General features: G+C 47.8%; 1 protein-coding gene across 1 annotated transcript in view; it reads right to left on the bottom strand.

Moving 5' to 3' along the window:
• The window catches only part of LOC122388437, a 99932-nt gene that overhangs the window by 33735 nt on the left and 49747 nt on the right, over positions 1–16450 (bottom strand). Inside the window, exons 10-12 of the mRNA XM_043379504.1 lie at positions 13379–13555; positions 12616–12727; positions 11628–11766 (exon numbers count right to left, since the gene is read on the bottom strand). Of these exons, the coding sequence (XP_043235439.1) occupies positions 11628–11766; positions 12616–12727; positions 13379–13555 (428 nt within the window). The remainder of the gene's footprint in view (positions 1–11627; positions 11767–12615; positions 12728–13378; positions 13556–16450) is intronic.

The raw sequence follows: 16450 nt of genomic DNA, 5'->3' as shown, positions 1-16450 counted from the left end.
AGACAGAGACAGAGACAGAGACAGAGACAGAGACAGAGACAGAGACAGAGACGGAGAGGGAGAGAGAGAGAGAGAGAGAGAGAGAGAGAGAGAGAGAGAGAGAGAGAGAGAGAGAGAGAGAGAGAGAGAGAGAGAGAGAGAGAGAGAGAGAGAGAGAGAGAGAGAGAGAGAGAGAGAGAGAGAGAGACAGACAGACAGAGAGACAGAGAGACAGAGAGACAGAGAGACAGAGAGACAGAGAGACAGAGAGACAGACAGACAGAGAGACAGACAGACAGAGAGACAGACAGACAGACAGACAGAGACAGAGACAGACAGACAGACAGATAGACAGACAGACAGAGGGAGAGCAAAAAGAGGAAGAAAAAAGACGTGGAGAAAGCACTAATACAGGGTTGGGCAGATAAATTGGGACAAAATACATATTTGCATTTAGAACGCCGTAGCTTAGAAATTTGTAAACATAGGCATTTCACATTTGGATCACATATTGTCACACCAATTTTACACATTTTCACCAAATATGGTCACCGTGGTCCACCTGCATCAGTCCTTATCGGTGCCTGGAATGGCCGCACGCGCGGCGAGATCTCCCGTCTGAAATGGCTCGTAATTGTAGCCAACTGGCACTGCTGAGGCTCACCACAGTCATATGGGGACGTTCGTTAGGCTCACCCGCAAAAACGCCCCAGCAACCAGAACTTGTGTGGGCTGAGGTTTAATGAGGAAGGGGGCATTTTCCCTTGGGTACAGTTTGCGGGATCCTCCGTTTCAGGAGATTTTGTATTTAATTTACTGTATGCCGGGGAGCTGACTCCTCGAAGAGCATCACTCCATGCAGGATGTTGCCTTCTTTCATCTTGTTGATTCGAACTGCCGGAATAATGGTTAGGTACCCTGTAATGGCGAACCCCTTCCCGGTTCCGTAAAATAAGGGGGCCCCACGTGACCGTCATGGAAGTCACCGAGTGGAATACCATCACCGATGTCTGCTGCATTCTTTTTGGAACTAAGATCACGTCTTCTGGGCTGGTTGCGATGTTACATGGTGTTTGCGGTTGTTCATATGTTCGGTTATGGGGATACCGCCGTCGAAAAAGACCTGCACGTGCTTGCTCGCTTCTCCAAGCCCTTCAAGAGGAAACAATTTTTTTTTAACGTCACAGCTGCTTCAACATCTATGTTGACAGGTTGATATGCATCAATGCATAAGAGTACATGTTTGAGGTACTGGTATATCGCTTTCTCATGGCGCGGCTACCTTCGTTGTAAGCTCGCGCCACTGTTTTCGCGAGGATCCTCTGATTTAACTGAATTTTGCCTTTTAGCCCCCCTGGAGAACCGGGGGAGCGGCCGGTGTCAATGCAATTGGTATGTAAGGATGAGTCAATATTATCTCTTCCTCCAACGTTTACGTCTGTTCGATACACACTACTTTCAGCCATTTGATGGAGCATAATTAGAGTATTGGCACGCATGTGGGCGCGGACTAAGTTGATAGTGGCTTGCTTAAGCCCACGTTCTGTGACCAGCCGACTCAAAATTGCAACGCAACCTGCATAACATGGAAACGTATTCATTAGCCTATATTTATGTCCAAAAATTATCTTTATCACTCAAAAAATAGTCGTTTTAGAAGAAGTTAAAATTTGTCCCAATTTATCTGCCCAACCCTGTATGTAGAATAGCATGGAAAGGGGAGGCATGGGAGATCACGGAGACTGAAGTGGCATAGGTAAAATGAAATAGATGTGAAGGACTTGGTGCAAATGTCGAATGGAAAGGGCTGTAATCATAAAGGGTATGAGGGTGATTACACTTGGAGTGTTTAACATTGAAACATTAACCTTCGCCCCAGTGTGGGGGGGGGGGGGGGTCAAAAAGCTACCGCTTAGGGTAGCTTTTTGTACATCAATTTTGGACAATGTGTGAAATTTTTGACCCCAGGTCATGTCAGGTCAGGTCACCAGGTCAAGTTAATTGACCATGCCTAAAAAGTTTGCAATCATGTCCAGCCTTCAGTGTTTGTCAGAAAGGTTTTAAACTTGTTGGATTGCATGATGTTATGGGCGCCTATAATTTGTATATCTCGGATTTTTTATACCTGTGACCTAGGGTCAGGCCAGTGGCGTGACCTTACCATTACAAGTCAATGGAGAAAATGAAAATGCCTCTAAATCCGTGTGTACGCATAGGAACAGTCCAAATATCTTAGAATCACAATAAGATGGTCCACTCGTGACGACCAAGGTGTCTTTTTTGCTGATAGCCTCTAGAAAGGTCATCCGAGGTCATTTGAGGCTACAAACATATTTTTGCCAATAACTCGATTGGAAAGAGATAGGACGCTGGGGATGGCTTCATTGTGTTTTTATTGTCGAGACGCATCGACTGATATGCGACATGACCTTTTCCGGTCAGGTCATGACCTTGACCTGAAGTCAAATTTTCAAGTTGACCTTTCAAGGTCAAATTATAATTCATTCGACGCGTCTCGGCGAGAGGAACACGATTCTGGCTATAGAAATGTCGTGGCTTTTCTTAGTCAAAAGTTATTGTCGAAAAACACTTTTCGTAAAAACAGCTATTTTTGGAGTTTTTGCCCTCTGGAGGCTAAACCGTTGACCTGAGGTCAATTTTGATAATTATCTTATCAAAAGAAGAGTTCAAAAGCTAGCGATTGCTTTTCCGTGCGTTTTTCTAGCTATCATAGTTCCTGAGATAAATGCATGTTTTCTGAAAAATACAATGACATTTGGCAAATTTTGACCTTTGATGACCTTCAGTGACCCCAATATTGCTCTAAGATGAAAAATGACTGATATACTTTCAAACGTATGCATTGAGAGCTATCGACTGACTTTTACTGCGTCTTTCTAGCCCTCTTAGTTTTTGAATTAGAGGTGGTTGGTAATATATGCCCCCCCCCCCCCCCACTAGGGCGAAGTTGGCTGAGACGGGAGACCGCCACTGGGGCGCGGGTTAATAGGGCGAACCAGCCCCATGCAAAAAAAATCAGGAAATTGACCTTAGATTTGATCTCACCGATGGTTATCTCGGCTCCAACGGCATCATAGATGATATCTGTCTTCTATTTTGTCCAGAGTGCCTCTGGAATCGGATAATGCTATCGAGAGATGCAGCGAAGTCATGCATCTCATTTATCAACATAGTTTTGTGAAGAGATCAGTGGGGTCATGATTGCAAGCAATTTATCGCGGCCGAAACTTTATTGGCAAAAGAAATATGTGTTGGAACTTGCAATTGTTCTACTTCAGGAATAGATTAGGCGCGTGGCGCAAAATGTCATGGGTTAAACAGCGATGATAGTTTTACATGCATCATGTTATCGGTGTTTAAATTATTATAGGTTTCCGCAAAATTGTTTGCTACTTCATAAATAAAGGAATAAAATTGACCCGTATACCACCAAGAGTTCAGTAACAAATAGCTTACAGAAAGGCTCGGTGGGTAGAAACGAACACGGGCTCCCGATATCGCCTGCAGAGCTGTTACCGAGGCACAGCGGGCACACGGCCCAGCCAGTCCTAACCCTGCTCATCCCCGCAGCTACCGCGACCTCAGTGAAGCTGAGACAATCTCCAGCGAAACCCTCACAGCCATCCACCGATCGAGTCGGCTGCGTCGCGAGTATGAGACGTGAAAAGCTGCGTGCAATTCGAGACATACGGGTCACCAAGGGACCTTCGCTCCCAGGTGGGCCGACCTGCCGCACGCTGGCCCCTGAAAAGTAGACTGAACTGTCGCACGCCGGACCTGGTCGGCCGGCGAGACGCGGCGGAGAGCAGGGAGGGGACCGTGCGCGACATCGCCCACGATATCTCCCCTCGGGTCCACAATCACATATAATACATTCTCCACCTTAGTTCGTTGCCAGAAGCTATGGGATAAGAGTCCTCGATAAAATGTCGCGTGTGATCTAATGCGACCATTGATCCTAGTCTGCAGTTTGCTGTGGGATCCTGGCGTATGGATCCAACTCTCGGATCAATGCACAATGCACCCTGGCACATCCCATGCGCTGTAACGGCATCGACAAATGCTAGTGAAATGAGGAGAAAATGAGATGGACAAAGACATAGTTGTTTCTTTGGGTATAAAACAATCCCTAATTCCGTTATCAACAGAGCGTGATTAATCCTGTCAGACAAAAGGTCGTGCAGTCATTCCGTCACCGGGGAGACGGACAGGTCACAGTGAAGGTAAGCTCCCAGCAGCGCGTTCCACATTCGGCTGTAATCTGTTTCCATCGCCTCCGTTGTAGCGTCCGAAATCAGGTTAGGCCGTGCCCGGTCAAAAGTGTCAGTCCGATTTGACCCCCCCCCCCCTACCCGGAACTGGGAGGGGGGCGTCCCGGGGGATTGACCTTATCACCGCCGATTATCCAGAAGGAGAGGGGGAGGGATAGAAGAGGGGATGAGGGTGTAGCTGACAGACGACAGATTTAGCATAATGAATAAAGGTAACGATAGAGAGGGAAGAAGAAAATAACACTCACGTTTACAGTTAGGCCACCCAGTTTGGGGCAAACAATATGTTCACTGCCTGCTACGGCGTTTCAAGTTTAGACAAACGTCCCAAAAAGAGTCGGTTCATCCCTGAAATGGGAAGACATAGCTCTATCTTGAGGCGACCGAAAAGGTGACATAATGCGCCATGATGTCTATCGGAGCCTCGCACCTTTTCCTGGAGATCACATACTGAGTTTAGCAGCCCAGCGTCGAATGCAAAGGAATATCGTTCAATAAGACTGTTGCCTGTAAAGCCAGCCGATGTTCGGCCCAGCCTGCTCTGAATGCTGCCAGGAGCCGATTCACATTAGAGCAATGAATAATAATGGAGCAGTATAAGGTCATCGTGGCCGTTCTGTCTGAATGATATCTCTCCAGCGATCGTTATGTTAATGGATGTTTAGTGGCCCTGACCAGCGCTGGACTTTCTGACCAAGGTCGTCGAGTGAAAGCATTCTCGCAACTGAGGTAGTTAACCTTTTTATATCCTTGATGGCCAAAGCAAATGACTTGGTTAGCGACCTTTGCAATAATAATCACATTTTGATTAGTTGCAGCATGTCATTTCCTCGTTTGTCTTTCAAGATACAAAATACATTTAAACATGGCGTTCAGCTTTTATGTAACGCAAAGGGTGATATGTTTTAAAATGCTTTCATAACCGTTGTATTGTATTGTATTGTATTGAACAATCATGAGCGATCCACATTCTGAAAGTGCGTGGCGATTGTTCCGCTTGAAAGGGCAATTACAATACTTATTTCGAGATCTCTGTTTAAAGTTAGAAATACAAACACACAAACCCACGGTGAGAAATGCCACACATGGCTCCGTCTTGTCTGTGGGCTGTTTAACAATTTTGTGAATGGCAGGCCTTGCGGTATTTGTTTTCTGCATTATGAAACGCTACTGCACATAGGCTGCCCAAACACGCTGGGACTGAATACTTTATCGATGACGGTGTAAATGGTAGGTGCCACTGCCACGAAACTTCTACTCATGCCGCAGGAAAGCATCCTCGAAACACAGCGATGGAATGAATGGCTCCACCGCAGCGTGTGCACTGTGCACGGTTTTCATGCCAGACAACAGTAATGCAGATAAGAAGCATAAAAGCACTTTGAGGCTGTAATGCTATGAAAATCTGGAATTACCACTCACCGTGAAGCCAAATCAGCTCTAGGAGTCTTCATAATGTCCATCATAATCACCTCGTAAAGCCTACTTAGCACGTCAACATTTCGCGTGAAACGCTGACAGAGACTACATCCGACTAAACAGCCGCGTTTTCTGATTCCGGTCTGACTGCTGAATAAATGACGATAAGCAGCTGAGACCACAAGTCGGATCATTGCGTCTGTCTGTGACGGTTCCATAACGTTGATTGGAGGACTCCTAGCCAGCTCAGCCGGGCCGCCGCGGAAAGCTCCCGGTCGTCGACAGTGTAGTTAGCCGAAGGGTAGAAGCGTGCCGGCGCGGGTCGATTCGTGGGTCAAAATACAGCGGTGAGCGTCCCCCTGTCTGACTAGGCGCCCGCAACAGGCCGCAGCTCTGGGTCTGTCTGGGTGATTAAACACGCTAACCAAACAGTGACGGGGAATCGGCGGCGACTAACAGTTCGGCGGGCGAGCCCCATGGGAAATGCCGGATCATTGGTCCGAGGAAACACCAACAATCCCAAAAGGGATTCATAAACACAGGACTTTTAGAATTGAAAGGTTATGATCTGTCACGCAGAACCTACCCAATGGATTTTAGCAATCAGGAGCAATGCAACTCTGATTTGGTGAAACGGCGTTGACTACAGACACAACCGGTGATTGTGAGTCTCAGTGCCTGGGAGTGGGTGTCCCGTACCGTGTGCCGTGTGATCCAGTGTCGCTGCCCTCTGTCCGCGCCCGGGGACACAGAGGCAGATTGGCGCCGCGCTGGCTGTGCACACAACACGCGAGTGGCCGACTGGCGCCAACGTTTGCAGCGTCAACACCGTCTGAACAGAATGGGCGGTCACAATCGAGGGACCGACAACCAAACAGACACTCACGGGTAAAAGAAAAATGGAAGGCAAAAAGCAGAAAAAAGAGAAGCAGACCCAAGGCAGAAGAGAAAGAAAATGGGGAAAAATAAAGGAGGAGCAGAGACAAGAAAGAAGAGAAAGAAAAGACGGGGAAAAAGGAGAGAAAAATCACGGCACGTCCAATCCATATTAAAATGTTGCCCTATTCCATTGGGTAAGGCCGACCGTATTTAGCGATCAAGGCGGACAAAAATGGAAGCCCATGTGACAGATGAACTCCTCCCCCTCCCTCGGGTCGGCGCAGCCACGCCGGTGACAGTCCGGGCCGCCGCCGGCGGTACGGCGCTCTGACAGATATATCAGATGATTGCCGTTTCCTACCGCCGATTATCCAGTGACCTTCTCGGTCCGACCATCATCGCCGTTCGCGGCCACGGCGGCGGTGGTAGTGGCATAAACGGCTACAGAGACGGCACCAGCCAGCCGCAGATCTTGCCACCTTTCTAAGTTTCTCTATGTTCCTCTAGGTACTTGTCTGCCTGATATGTTTTGATTTTTCGCTACATTATCATTAGCTTTCCCTTTCCCTGCTTATCTCTCTCTCGTTCTGTCCCTTTTTCTCACTCTTATTTTTCTCCCTCGTCTTCTTTTCTTTCTTTTTTCTTTTAGACGACTCTGGCCCAAGGTATCAATCACCAACATCGGCATCAGTCATCCCTGGGAAGTCGGAGCACAGCTTCCCCACTTGCCCGGCAAAGCCACCGACAAATGAGCGCGCCGCCAGCGCCGGCCGCTGACGGCTCCATTCGTTCATCTAGTTCTGTTTTCACATTACGGCTCGCCATCGATCACAGTAGGCGATATTTGCTCCCGCTGCGGCCCGCTCCGACTCGGCGATACCCAGGCTGGCTGCGCAGCGGCCGCCTGGGAGGCAGGCAGACCCGGCGGCTGGCCTGTCCCGCGGCACAGTCTACCCTGCAGGCAGCCGAGCCAGCAGGGAGGCCGGGGAGGCGCGGACGCCGCAGGACATCGAAATCCGCGCACAGTCTGGAGTCTGGACTTTTGGAGACTACTAGTCACGGAACTTTGCGTTTCGAGAACAGTTGATAAAATCAGATAAAATTAGAAGCTGCAGTGACGTTCACATGGACTCCTGAACAGCAACGATCCCAGACATCTTTCAGAGCTGTCTCATTCATATGACTGTTCAACGAATTTGGTTGTCCGTTGTTCAGCTTTATTCAGTTTCCAGAGAGTTGGATGTGGCACAAACATGGAGCTTGGTGAATATTTACGGTGGCAGAAGGGCTCGATGATTTCCCAAAGCGGGCCTTTCTAGAGCTAGAGGGGAGTAGAAAACTGAATGTGCTGCAGACCTCATCGTTCATAGACGGCATAACAAATCTTCAGCATCTGAGATAAGTGTTTTTCCTAAAAAAAACACGGCTGCTACTGAAAACGTGGGGGGGGGGAGGAAGATATCGACACATCAAATAGCGCCATGTCAAAAAAGAGACTTTTAAATGATGCAGGGCACTCTACTGTCACTACCTAAAAAGAAGGGGAGTAAAGCACACCCACTACCGATGGTACTCGACATTTATATCTAACCAAAATCCCAATAGCGCGTTTCGTACTTTCTGCATCTATATCTACACTGCGCCAAGAGACAGTCATTAGCCGTTTTCACGACGGCCACCTGGTACACGTTTGGTGCATATTGGGTTCAGATTTGGTGGAGATTTGGTCAAACCAGGTTCAGTGTGTTTCTTAGAATCTGTCAGTTTGGGTTGCACAGATACTTGTTGGTCTCATTTTTTTAAAATTAGCAGACATTTTATATTAAAAGATTGAAATAAATATATGATATGAAGATTTTTGTTGTAATAGAGAGTTGGTGCAGATTTGGTATACCTATGTGAATTCGCAAGCCAGCCCGTCGTGAAAACGGCTATGATCTAGTTGATACTAAAGCAATAGATTCGAGCCGCGAATGAAATAACTTGAGCATCCAAGCAGAGACTATCAGCCATGGAAGACGATATCCCGGACAAATGTAACAGACCCGGAGGACAGAATAGCAGGCCAAACAACAGACCGGGCAGGCCGCAGTAACAGACCGACACCGGCCGCGGCTGCCTGTCGGGAGCTAACTCCATTTGGGGCCGGGATCGACGCCAGGCAGCCCGAGCGCCATCGTCACCGTCGTAACACGCCCACCGCGACCGACCGACCGACCGGGGGGGGGGGCGGGGGTGGAGGGGGGGGGGGGTGAAATGAGAGAGACAGGGACCGTAAATGTCATCGTCACGCTTATCGAGGAGGCGCGAGACACCGCCAGCCAGTGCTGTCAGAAGTCGTCCGACTGATGCTTCCATCTTCCTAGTATTCTTCAAAGATGAAATGTGTCCGCCGATGCAAATCAAAGCTAATGAAAGCAGTTCGTCAGCGACGAATGCCGCTTAAGTCGTAGTTTGGAGGACACGCGCCTCCGAGAAACCACCGGCTTCCACGGCAGATGCGTGTAGTTAGTCTTTGTGCAATGCAATTTCTCGGAATATTTGGCACAATACGCCAATCAAATGTCTAAAGACCAGCTTACATGTCGATAACTAAAACCGCTTTTTGAATAGAGAATATGACTATCCAGCCTCTTCTTAAAAATTGCCAAATTAGAGCATTTTCACTTTTTGAAATTGGGCCCCTATTCCAAGAGCCTTCAAATGCACCAGCAGATAACCAGGAGTAGTATAAAATTACCTGCAAGATGGCTAAAAAAGTGAACGGCACTTCAACAGCCTTAAACTTTTCGTTACCACACGAATATCATTAGAATATCATTACTCCTGGTCACCTGATCATGGGTGGCGGCTTAGAAAAAGAAAAAGAAAAGAAAAAAGAAAGCATCCATGATATCGACGTAATACCTTTTCAGCCTTTCAGTTTAATTTCACAAAGAAGAACACAGATTATAGCCTCCAAAACTCAGCGGAACCCACTGTGTGTGCACACAGAATGGGTACCGATAAGTGGATGTTCAAAATCGCACCATTGCAGGACACACACGAGTCAGTGACACAGCGCACGCTCATCACGTCAGCGGGAATCTCGTCCGTCCGTCCGTCCAGCGGCGGTGTGCCGGTGCCATGTAATCTAGGACAGGCTGGAACGAACGGCTGACCAAAATGGACGGCCACCCCGACTGACCTGACCTTTGACACGGCATGTCCGGCGTGACATTTGCGTCCCGCCTCTCCGCGGTCCTATGCCAGCCCTGGTCATCACCAGCTGATATTCCAGAATCCCATTTACGCCCTCATCTCGCCACATCTTTCAATAAGTCAGCACGGTAACCCATGCAGAGGAGCTCCTATAGCCGTGTTGCCGATCACGACTTGTTTAGCAGTTGGTCCATCTTTTAATAGGGTGGTAGGGGGAGAAGGTAGGTGCAGAGCTGATCTATTGAAGACGGATGGACTACACGAACCTGGGAGGCATGTGTCTCTGGCTGTACAGTCTCGGTCAGGTGGCTCGTACAGTCTCCAAAATGCAGCTGGTTCATGCCAGATGTATTGGATAGGTCGGCCATCTATTCGGCTACCAATGGCCTCCCGCCAATATAGCGTGACCATCCACGTGCACAATTGAGACAAATGGCGAATTATCTGGCACGTAATTTCTCACCAGTACCTTTGTTCACTAGTATGTAGGTACGTAATTCTTACATTAATCACTTAGTATTGGGCGAAGGAAATGAATGAATGAATGAGGTAATAGCCGTTTTCACGACGGGCTTTCCGGCGAGTGCACCTAATTTGACCAAATCTGCACCTAATCTCTTTTACAGCAAATTTCTTTATTTTATGAGTTTATTTTAGAGTTTTAATCGATGATACTCTCTGATAATATGACAAAGCAGGCATATAAGCAATTAGTGCAACCCTAGCTGATAGCTACTAAGAGACACACTGAACCTGATTTGACCAAATCTGCGCCTGATCTGCACCAGATGTGCACCAAATGTGTACCAGATGGCCGTCGTGAAAATGGCTAATACAATCCCAATCCATTATCTGGCGCCGTCCGAAAGTCTTTTAGTCTGCTTTTGTAAACGAGTTGATGCGATCGAATAGATTGTAGGATACGATTGGTGAAGAAGATATGTACGTTAATAGATATCGGAAAGCTACAGCGAACTAAAGAACTTTGTGGAGAAAATCCATTTTGAGCTTTTCTAAATATTGATTGCTTGCAGGATAAGGTTACACATTTTCATAAGAATAACTATGCGGTATTCAGCCGTGCGTAAAACTAAACTAGATTCTTCGGCAATCAGCTGCTCCTAAAAGGGCTCATATCAATTGCGGTAATAATCGCAGGTCTCTGGATAGCCTTCAGTGACGTTTTATGGCCGGAATAGGAAATGCGACCCTATAATATCTGGAAAGGCTGGTACAGACCGCGACAAAACAGATGGAGGGATTAGAACGGTTCTGAAGAGCACTCAAGAGAACAGCGGACAGTTGTAGTCCTGGCAAGAACACACAAATAGAATGTGCAGCCTCTAGCAGTGACTCACGGTACAGTGGCTCTACCAGTGACTGACTGGTACAGTCTCTGGCAGCGACTCACCGGCAGTGTCTCCAGGAGATGTGCGGTACTGGAGAACCCCCCCCCCCCCCCCCGAGGTCATCAGGGCCTCGTTTCATAAAGCGAGTCCGTAACTTACGTCAATTTTTGGGCTTGTATTACAAGCGCATGTGAAGCGATAAATTCATTTCTCCTTCTGCCTTCTGTTCTTCCTTGCAAGATAAATAAATTCAACGATTCAAACTATCGCCATCGCTTCACATGCACTTGCAATACAAGACCAAAAAACGGCGTAAGTTACGGAATCGCTTTGTGAAACGAGGCCCAGGTCGGTACAGTCTCTGGCAGCGGCTCACGGTACAGTCTCTGGCAGCGACTCACCGGCAGTGCCTCCAGCAGGTGTGCGGTGCTGGAGAACCCGCCGGAGGTCATCAGGTCGGTACAGTCTCTGGCAGCGGCTCACGGTACAGTCTCTGACAATGACTCACCGGCAGGGCCTCCAGGAGGTGTGCGGTGCTGGAGAACCCCCCTGAGGTCATCAGGTCGCCCCCGGGGTTGGTGTTGATGTGTGACAGCGAAATGCCACCCTCGAACGGGTCCTTCTGAAGCTTCTTCAGGCTGTTACACCTGATGATGGGGAAAAGGAGAACATTTCACCATCACGGCACAGACACCTTAGTGGTCAGCCGGGGTCACAGCTGGTTGGATAAATTAGAGCAAAGGTCAACTGAGGTCACGGTCCCTCGTTGTACTGTCACAACAATCAGTAAATTACAGGTACTAACTAACTGCATATTATTTATGTCTAGTAGGAAGAGTTCGGCATGCAGCTTCAATGGGTGACCTGGCTTTGCGTCATGGACCAATACATGAGAGAACCTCTTCATCACTTTACGTCGTCAGAATATATGTAGACCGTGGGGGGTCCTGCCACCTCGCACCATCGTAGACTCTCAGAGCGTCTTACCTGGCGTCGTAGATCCTCGGAGACCGCTCACCTGGCATCGTAGAATAGAGCCTCAAAGCAGTGTTCGCCATGGGCCGGGCCAGCCCAATGGGCCATGGGCTGGGCTGGGCTACGGGCTGGGCTGGGCCCTCATATATGAAGGATCGATGGGCTGTGGATGGGCTGGGCCAAGAACTTGAACTGTAAAGTGGAGTCAGGGGTTCGCAACTGAGACAAAAACTATACATAGCTTATTACTGTGCAAGACTCAAAAACGAGGATATAAAGTACGCATGAAATGTGTATTGTGCATGCTGCTCGCAAAAGATTGTTTCTTTGCTACCTTTGGATATCTGTGTAGTGTCAGTAATTTTTAATCCATTTATTTTTGACGGGCTGGGCCGGGCTGGGCTTTGATGCTTTTACCATGTATGGGCTCGGGCTGGGCCGGGCTGTGAACCCATGGGCCTGGGCTGGGCTGGACTGGGATTTTGCGGCCCGTGGTGAATACTGCCTCAGAGACCTCTCACCTGGCGTCGTAGACCATGAAGGCGAGGAACAGCATAGTGAGGAGCAGCACCAGGCCCAGGGTGATGCCGACGATGCAACTGGCGCCGCAGGAGGGCTCCGAGGGAGACGCCGCTGGAACGACAGAGACAGACTGTAACGACAGGAACACAACGACAGAACTATACACAACTGGAACGACAGAGACAGCCTGTAACGACAGGAACACAACGACAGAACTATACACAACTGGAACGACAGAGACAGACTGTAACGACAGGAACACAACGACAGAACTACACACAAAACGACAGAGACATACTGTAACGACAGGAACACGACAGAACTACACACAACCGGAACGACAGAGACAGACTGTAACGACAGGAACACAACGACAGAAACACACAACTGGAACGACAGAGAAACACAGCACGGCTCAAAGGCGTAGCCGGAAGTCGGAACGACAGGAACGCGGTAACGACAGGGACAGCTGAGGCTGGAAGGACAGAGGACTGGAACGACAGAGAAACACCGGACCTGAACGACAGAAGCATGGGATTATGTAGAGCGACTCGAGCGACAGGGACGTCGTGACGACAGACGGAACAGACATGTGAACGCTGGAGCGGGGAGCATGAAGACGGAACGGCGTGTAGGGCCGGAGTGGGGAGTGTGCGAAAAGATTGTAGGGGAGTGCCGATCGTGGGAGTAGGTACATGAATCACAAGTAACCGTAACTGCCACTCATGGGTATCCCACCTCACGAGTTTCCGTCCCACTCACGCGGTTGCTCGGGCCGGTCGGTGGTGACGGGCGCCGTCTCGTTCCACACGCTGTAGAGGTGCTCGGCCGGCCCGCAGACACACTGGTGCCGCGAGTGGCAGACGCACAGTCCTCGGGCAGAGGCCACGCCGCGCCCCGCCGGCCCCGGCTGCAGGTACAGGCCCGCCGAGCTGTACTCTGCAGAGGGAGGGGGGAGAGGGAGAGAGAGAGAGAGAGAGAGAGAGAGGGAGAGAGAGAGAGAGAGAGAGAGAGAGAGAGAGAGAGAGAGAGAGAGAGAGAGAGAGAGAGAGAGAGAGAGAGAGAGAGTGAGACAGACAGTGACGTAAGATGCCCCATGTTTCATATATCTAACACCGCTAAAAAGACCACATCGTTTTTGCCATTAGCCAATTTGTTCAGCAGCGTTCAACTTGCCTAAAACAGAGCGATAGATATACCTTCATGCAGCATCTCTGTTGTCGAATTGCTAACAACACTGCCGAATGTAGGGGAAGGTGGGGTAAGACGGACCAGCTAAGGTTTGAGGCCGCATATCTTGCTACACTGCTCTCGTAATTCATATTATTTATAGTCTTCGGACTGCTCAATCCTTCCTAGTTCCTCTGTTGATATATGTGTAAAGACTAAATTTCAAATTAAAGACATCTAGGTGGTGGATGCTCTTAAAGAGGGACATGTCAAAAACTCAGACAAGAAAAAACGTGGGGTAAGACGGACCACCCAGCAGTGCCTGCTATCCGTTCATGTGTGTTACACTTCTGCTCTGTACTCTTGTAAGAAAAAGTAAGCAGAATGGTAAAATAACAAAATGAGCCTTTATTCTTTACTCATGTGTGATGGAAGTGCAGCTAAAAGCTGGGAACATGTGTGTTGATTGTCGTTTGGCATGAATGCATGCTAACTGAACACTTGCATGCATGGCTCACATGCAACAAAGACTCCTTCCTGAAAAATTTGCTTACTTAAGCTTGTGTCAATGTTTTGGGAAAGAACTTTCCATATGCAGGGTAAAATGGACCACCACAGGGTAAGATGGAACACAGTGGTCCGTCTTGCCCCAAATCTGAATTCTGTCATTATCATGACGTATATGTCAAATAGCCCAACATTGCAAAACCTTGCCTTTCCTAAAGTGTGACTATAACTAAGTTTATAACTTCGTTCTTCACAGTTAAGTGCAAAATAGAAACTAATCATGCCATAAAGGCGCCGTAATTGAATCACCCGTAGACCTCTTATATTAGATCGGTTTGACGAAAAACAACATTTTCCTCAATAACTCAAAAGCTATGCATTAGAGCACTTCACGGATAGGCTTTTTAGGATCCGGCCCGGCCCATATCCGGCAAGTCATATCCAGATCCGCCCATTATCCGCCTTTCTTTGAATATCAGAATCCGGCCCACCCATGGCCCGTATTGCAGCCAAACTTCCAAAAAATATCCGTAATAATCCGTTTCACCAATAACTGGTTTCACCCAAAACTGGACTAACAAATTCAATCTAAGGGACCAGACAGCCATACATCTCACAGACCATCATGGTTCCAAAAACCATGCTTATAAACCTAAAACCACATGAAAATCACCACATTGGTAAACTAGGTATCATCCTGCCGCTTAACACATTACACTGAAAACTTTTTTACCATTTCCTGAAGGGTAAACCCGCCATAGTATGGTAGCTTGACACACAGACGTTTTTTACCACCTTCCAGATGGTAAATTTTACTCTTTCATGAAGAGTAAACTCGCCAGGGAGGGGTAACATGACACACAGACATTTTTTACCATCTTCTGAATGGTAAACTCTTTTGATTTACTCTTGTCTAGAGTGTAACATTTTTTGGGTTACACTCTTTGAAAGGGTAAATCTTTAACGGAACCCTTTTTTAGGGAGTAACGCATCATCTACTCTGTGCTTTACCCTCCTACAGAGAGTATATTCTTATGGCCTACCCTTTGTCACATGGTAATGTTTACTCTTTCCTTTAGTGTAAACCCCCAGAGGATGGTAACAGACCCACAGACGCTTCCTTCAGAAGCTTCACGAAGCTTCTGGTAACCGGAGCTCACCAACTAAAAAAAAAAAAATGTTTCAAGAGCAACAATGTAGGTATATTTGGCTTCCGTACAAACAATACGAGGGGCACACCAACCATGAACATTGTGAGACTCTTCACTTATTCATACAAATTTATACAAAGCGTTCAGCAATGCACAAGCGGTAAATAAACACCATGATACAACTTGAATGCAATTTGAATATGAATACAAGACATTCAGCGCCCTCATATTGGATTAGGCAGAGCGCACAATATTTGAAGTGAGCGACGGCGTTCCTGGGTGGTCGCCCGTCTGCGTGAGATAATGAGACTGGATCACCACAGTGCAAGGCTTTTTCAAAGTCACCAACAAAATGCATAAACTTGTAGCATCACAACAAAATTAATGTACGTACTCACAACACTAGGCCACGTGGCCGTGCACGGGGTCCTGTTAACCAGGTCAAATTAGCACCACTCAACGGCACGCAATGCTCTAGCACATCGGTACTTACAATAAAATGTCCACAGAGGCTCTATAGGCGATGAACAACACACAAGCACAATCACCAACGGCCACGCCGCGCGGCACCGACACTGCTCACATCCGCTCTCGGAGACCAACGGCCGAAAACTGACAGATGCGCGCGGCCTTCAAACCGCAAACGGCCGATCTCGTTTCTGATTGGCTGATTGTTTCCATTTCAAATATCATCTTCACGAGGGTAAACAAGATCCACGCATGAAACGACTATCTGTACCCGAGTCACGATACCCAGGAGGAAAGAGTTTTCGTGATGTTCTGGATCGCGAGAGTAATATTGATATTTACATGGTAATAATGCTCTTCGCTGGCGAATAAGTTAATATTAACCACGTACCGTTACTATGCACATAATGGTAGCAGCGAGTTACCCTTTCAATATACTATTTTCTTGCGGGTTTGATGAAAATGAACTCTCCAGGAGGTAGTAAAAAAGTTTTGAGTGTAGGTTAATTTTTAACTTCAATGTTGAATGTTAAAATTT

Source organism: Amphibalanus amphitrite, unplaced genomic scaffold (assembly GCF_019059575.1).
Source record: "Amphibalanus amphitrite isolate SeventyFive unplaced genomic scaffold, NRLGWU_Aamphi_draft 000322F_arrow, whole genome shotgun sequence".
NCBI lineage: Eukaryota > Metazoa > Arthropoda > Thecostraca > Balanomorpha > Balanidae > Amphibalanus > Amphibalanus amphitrite.
This window is presented reverse-complemented; position numbering and strand designations above follow the sequence as displayed.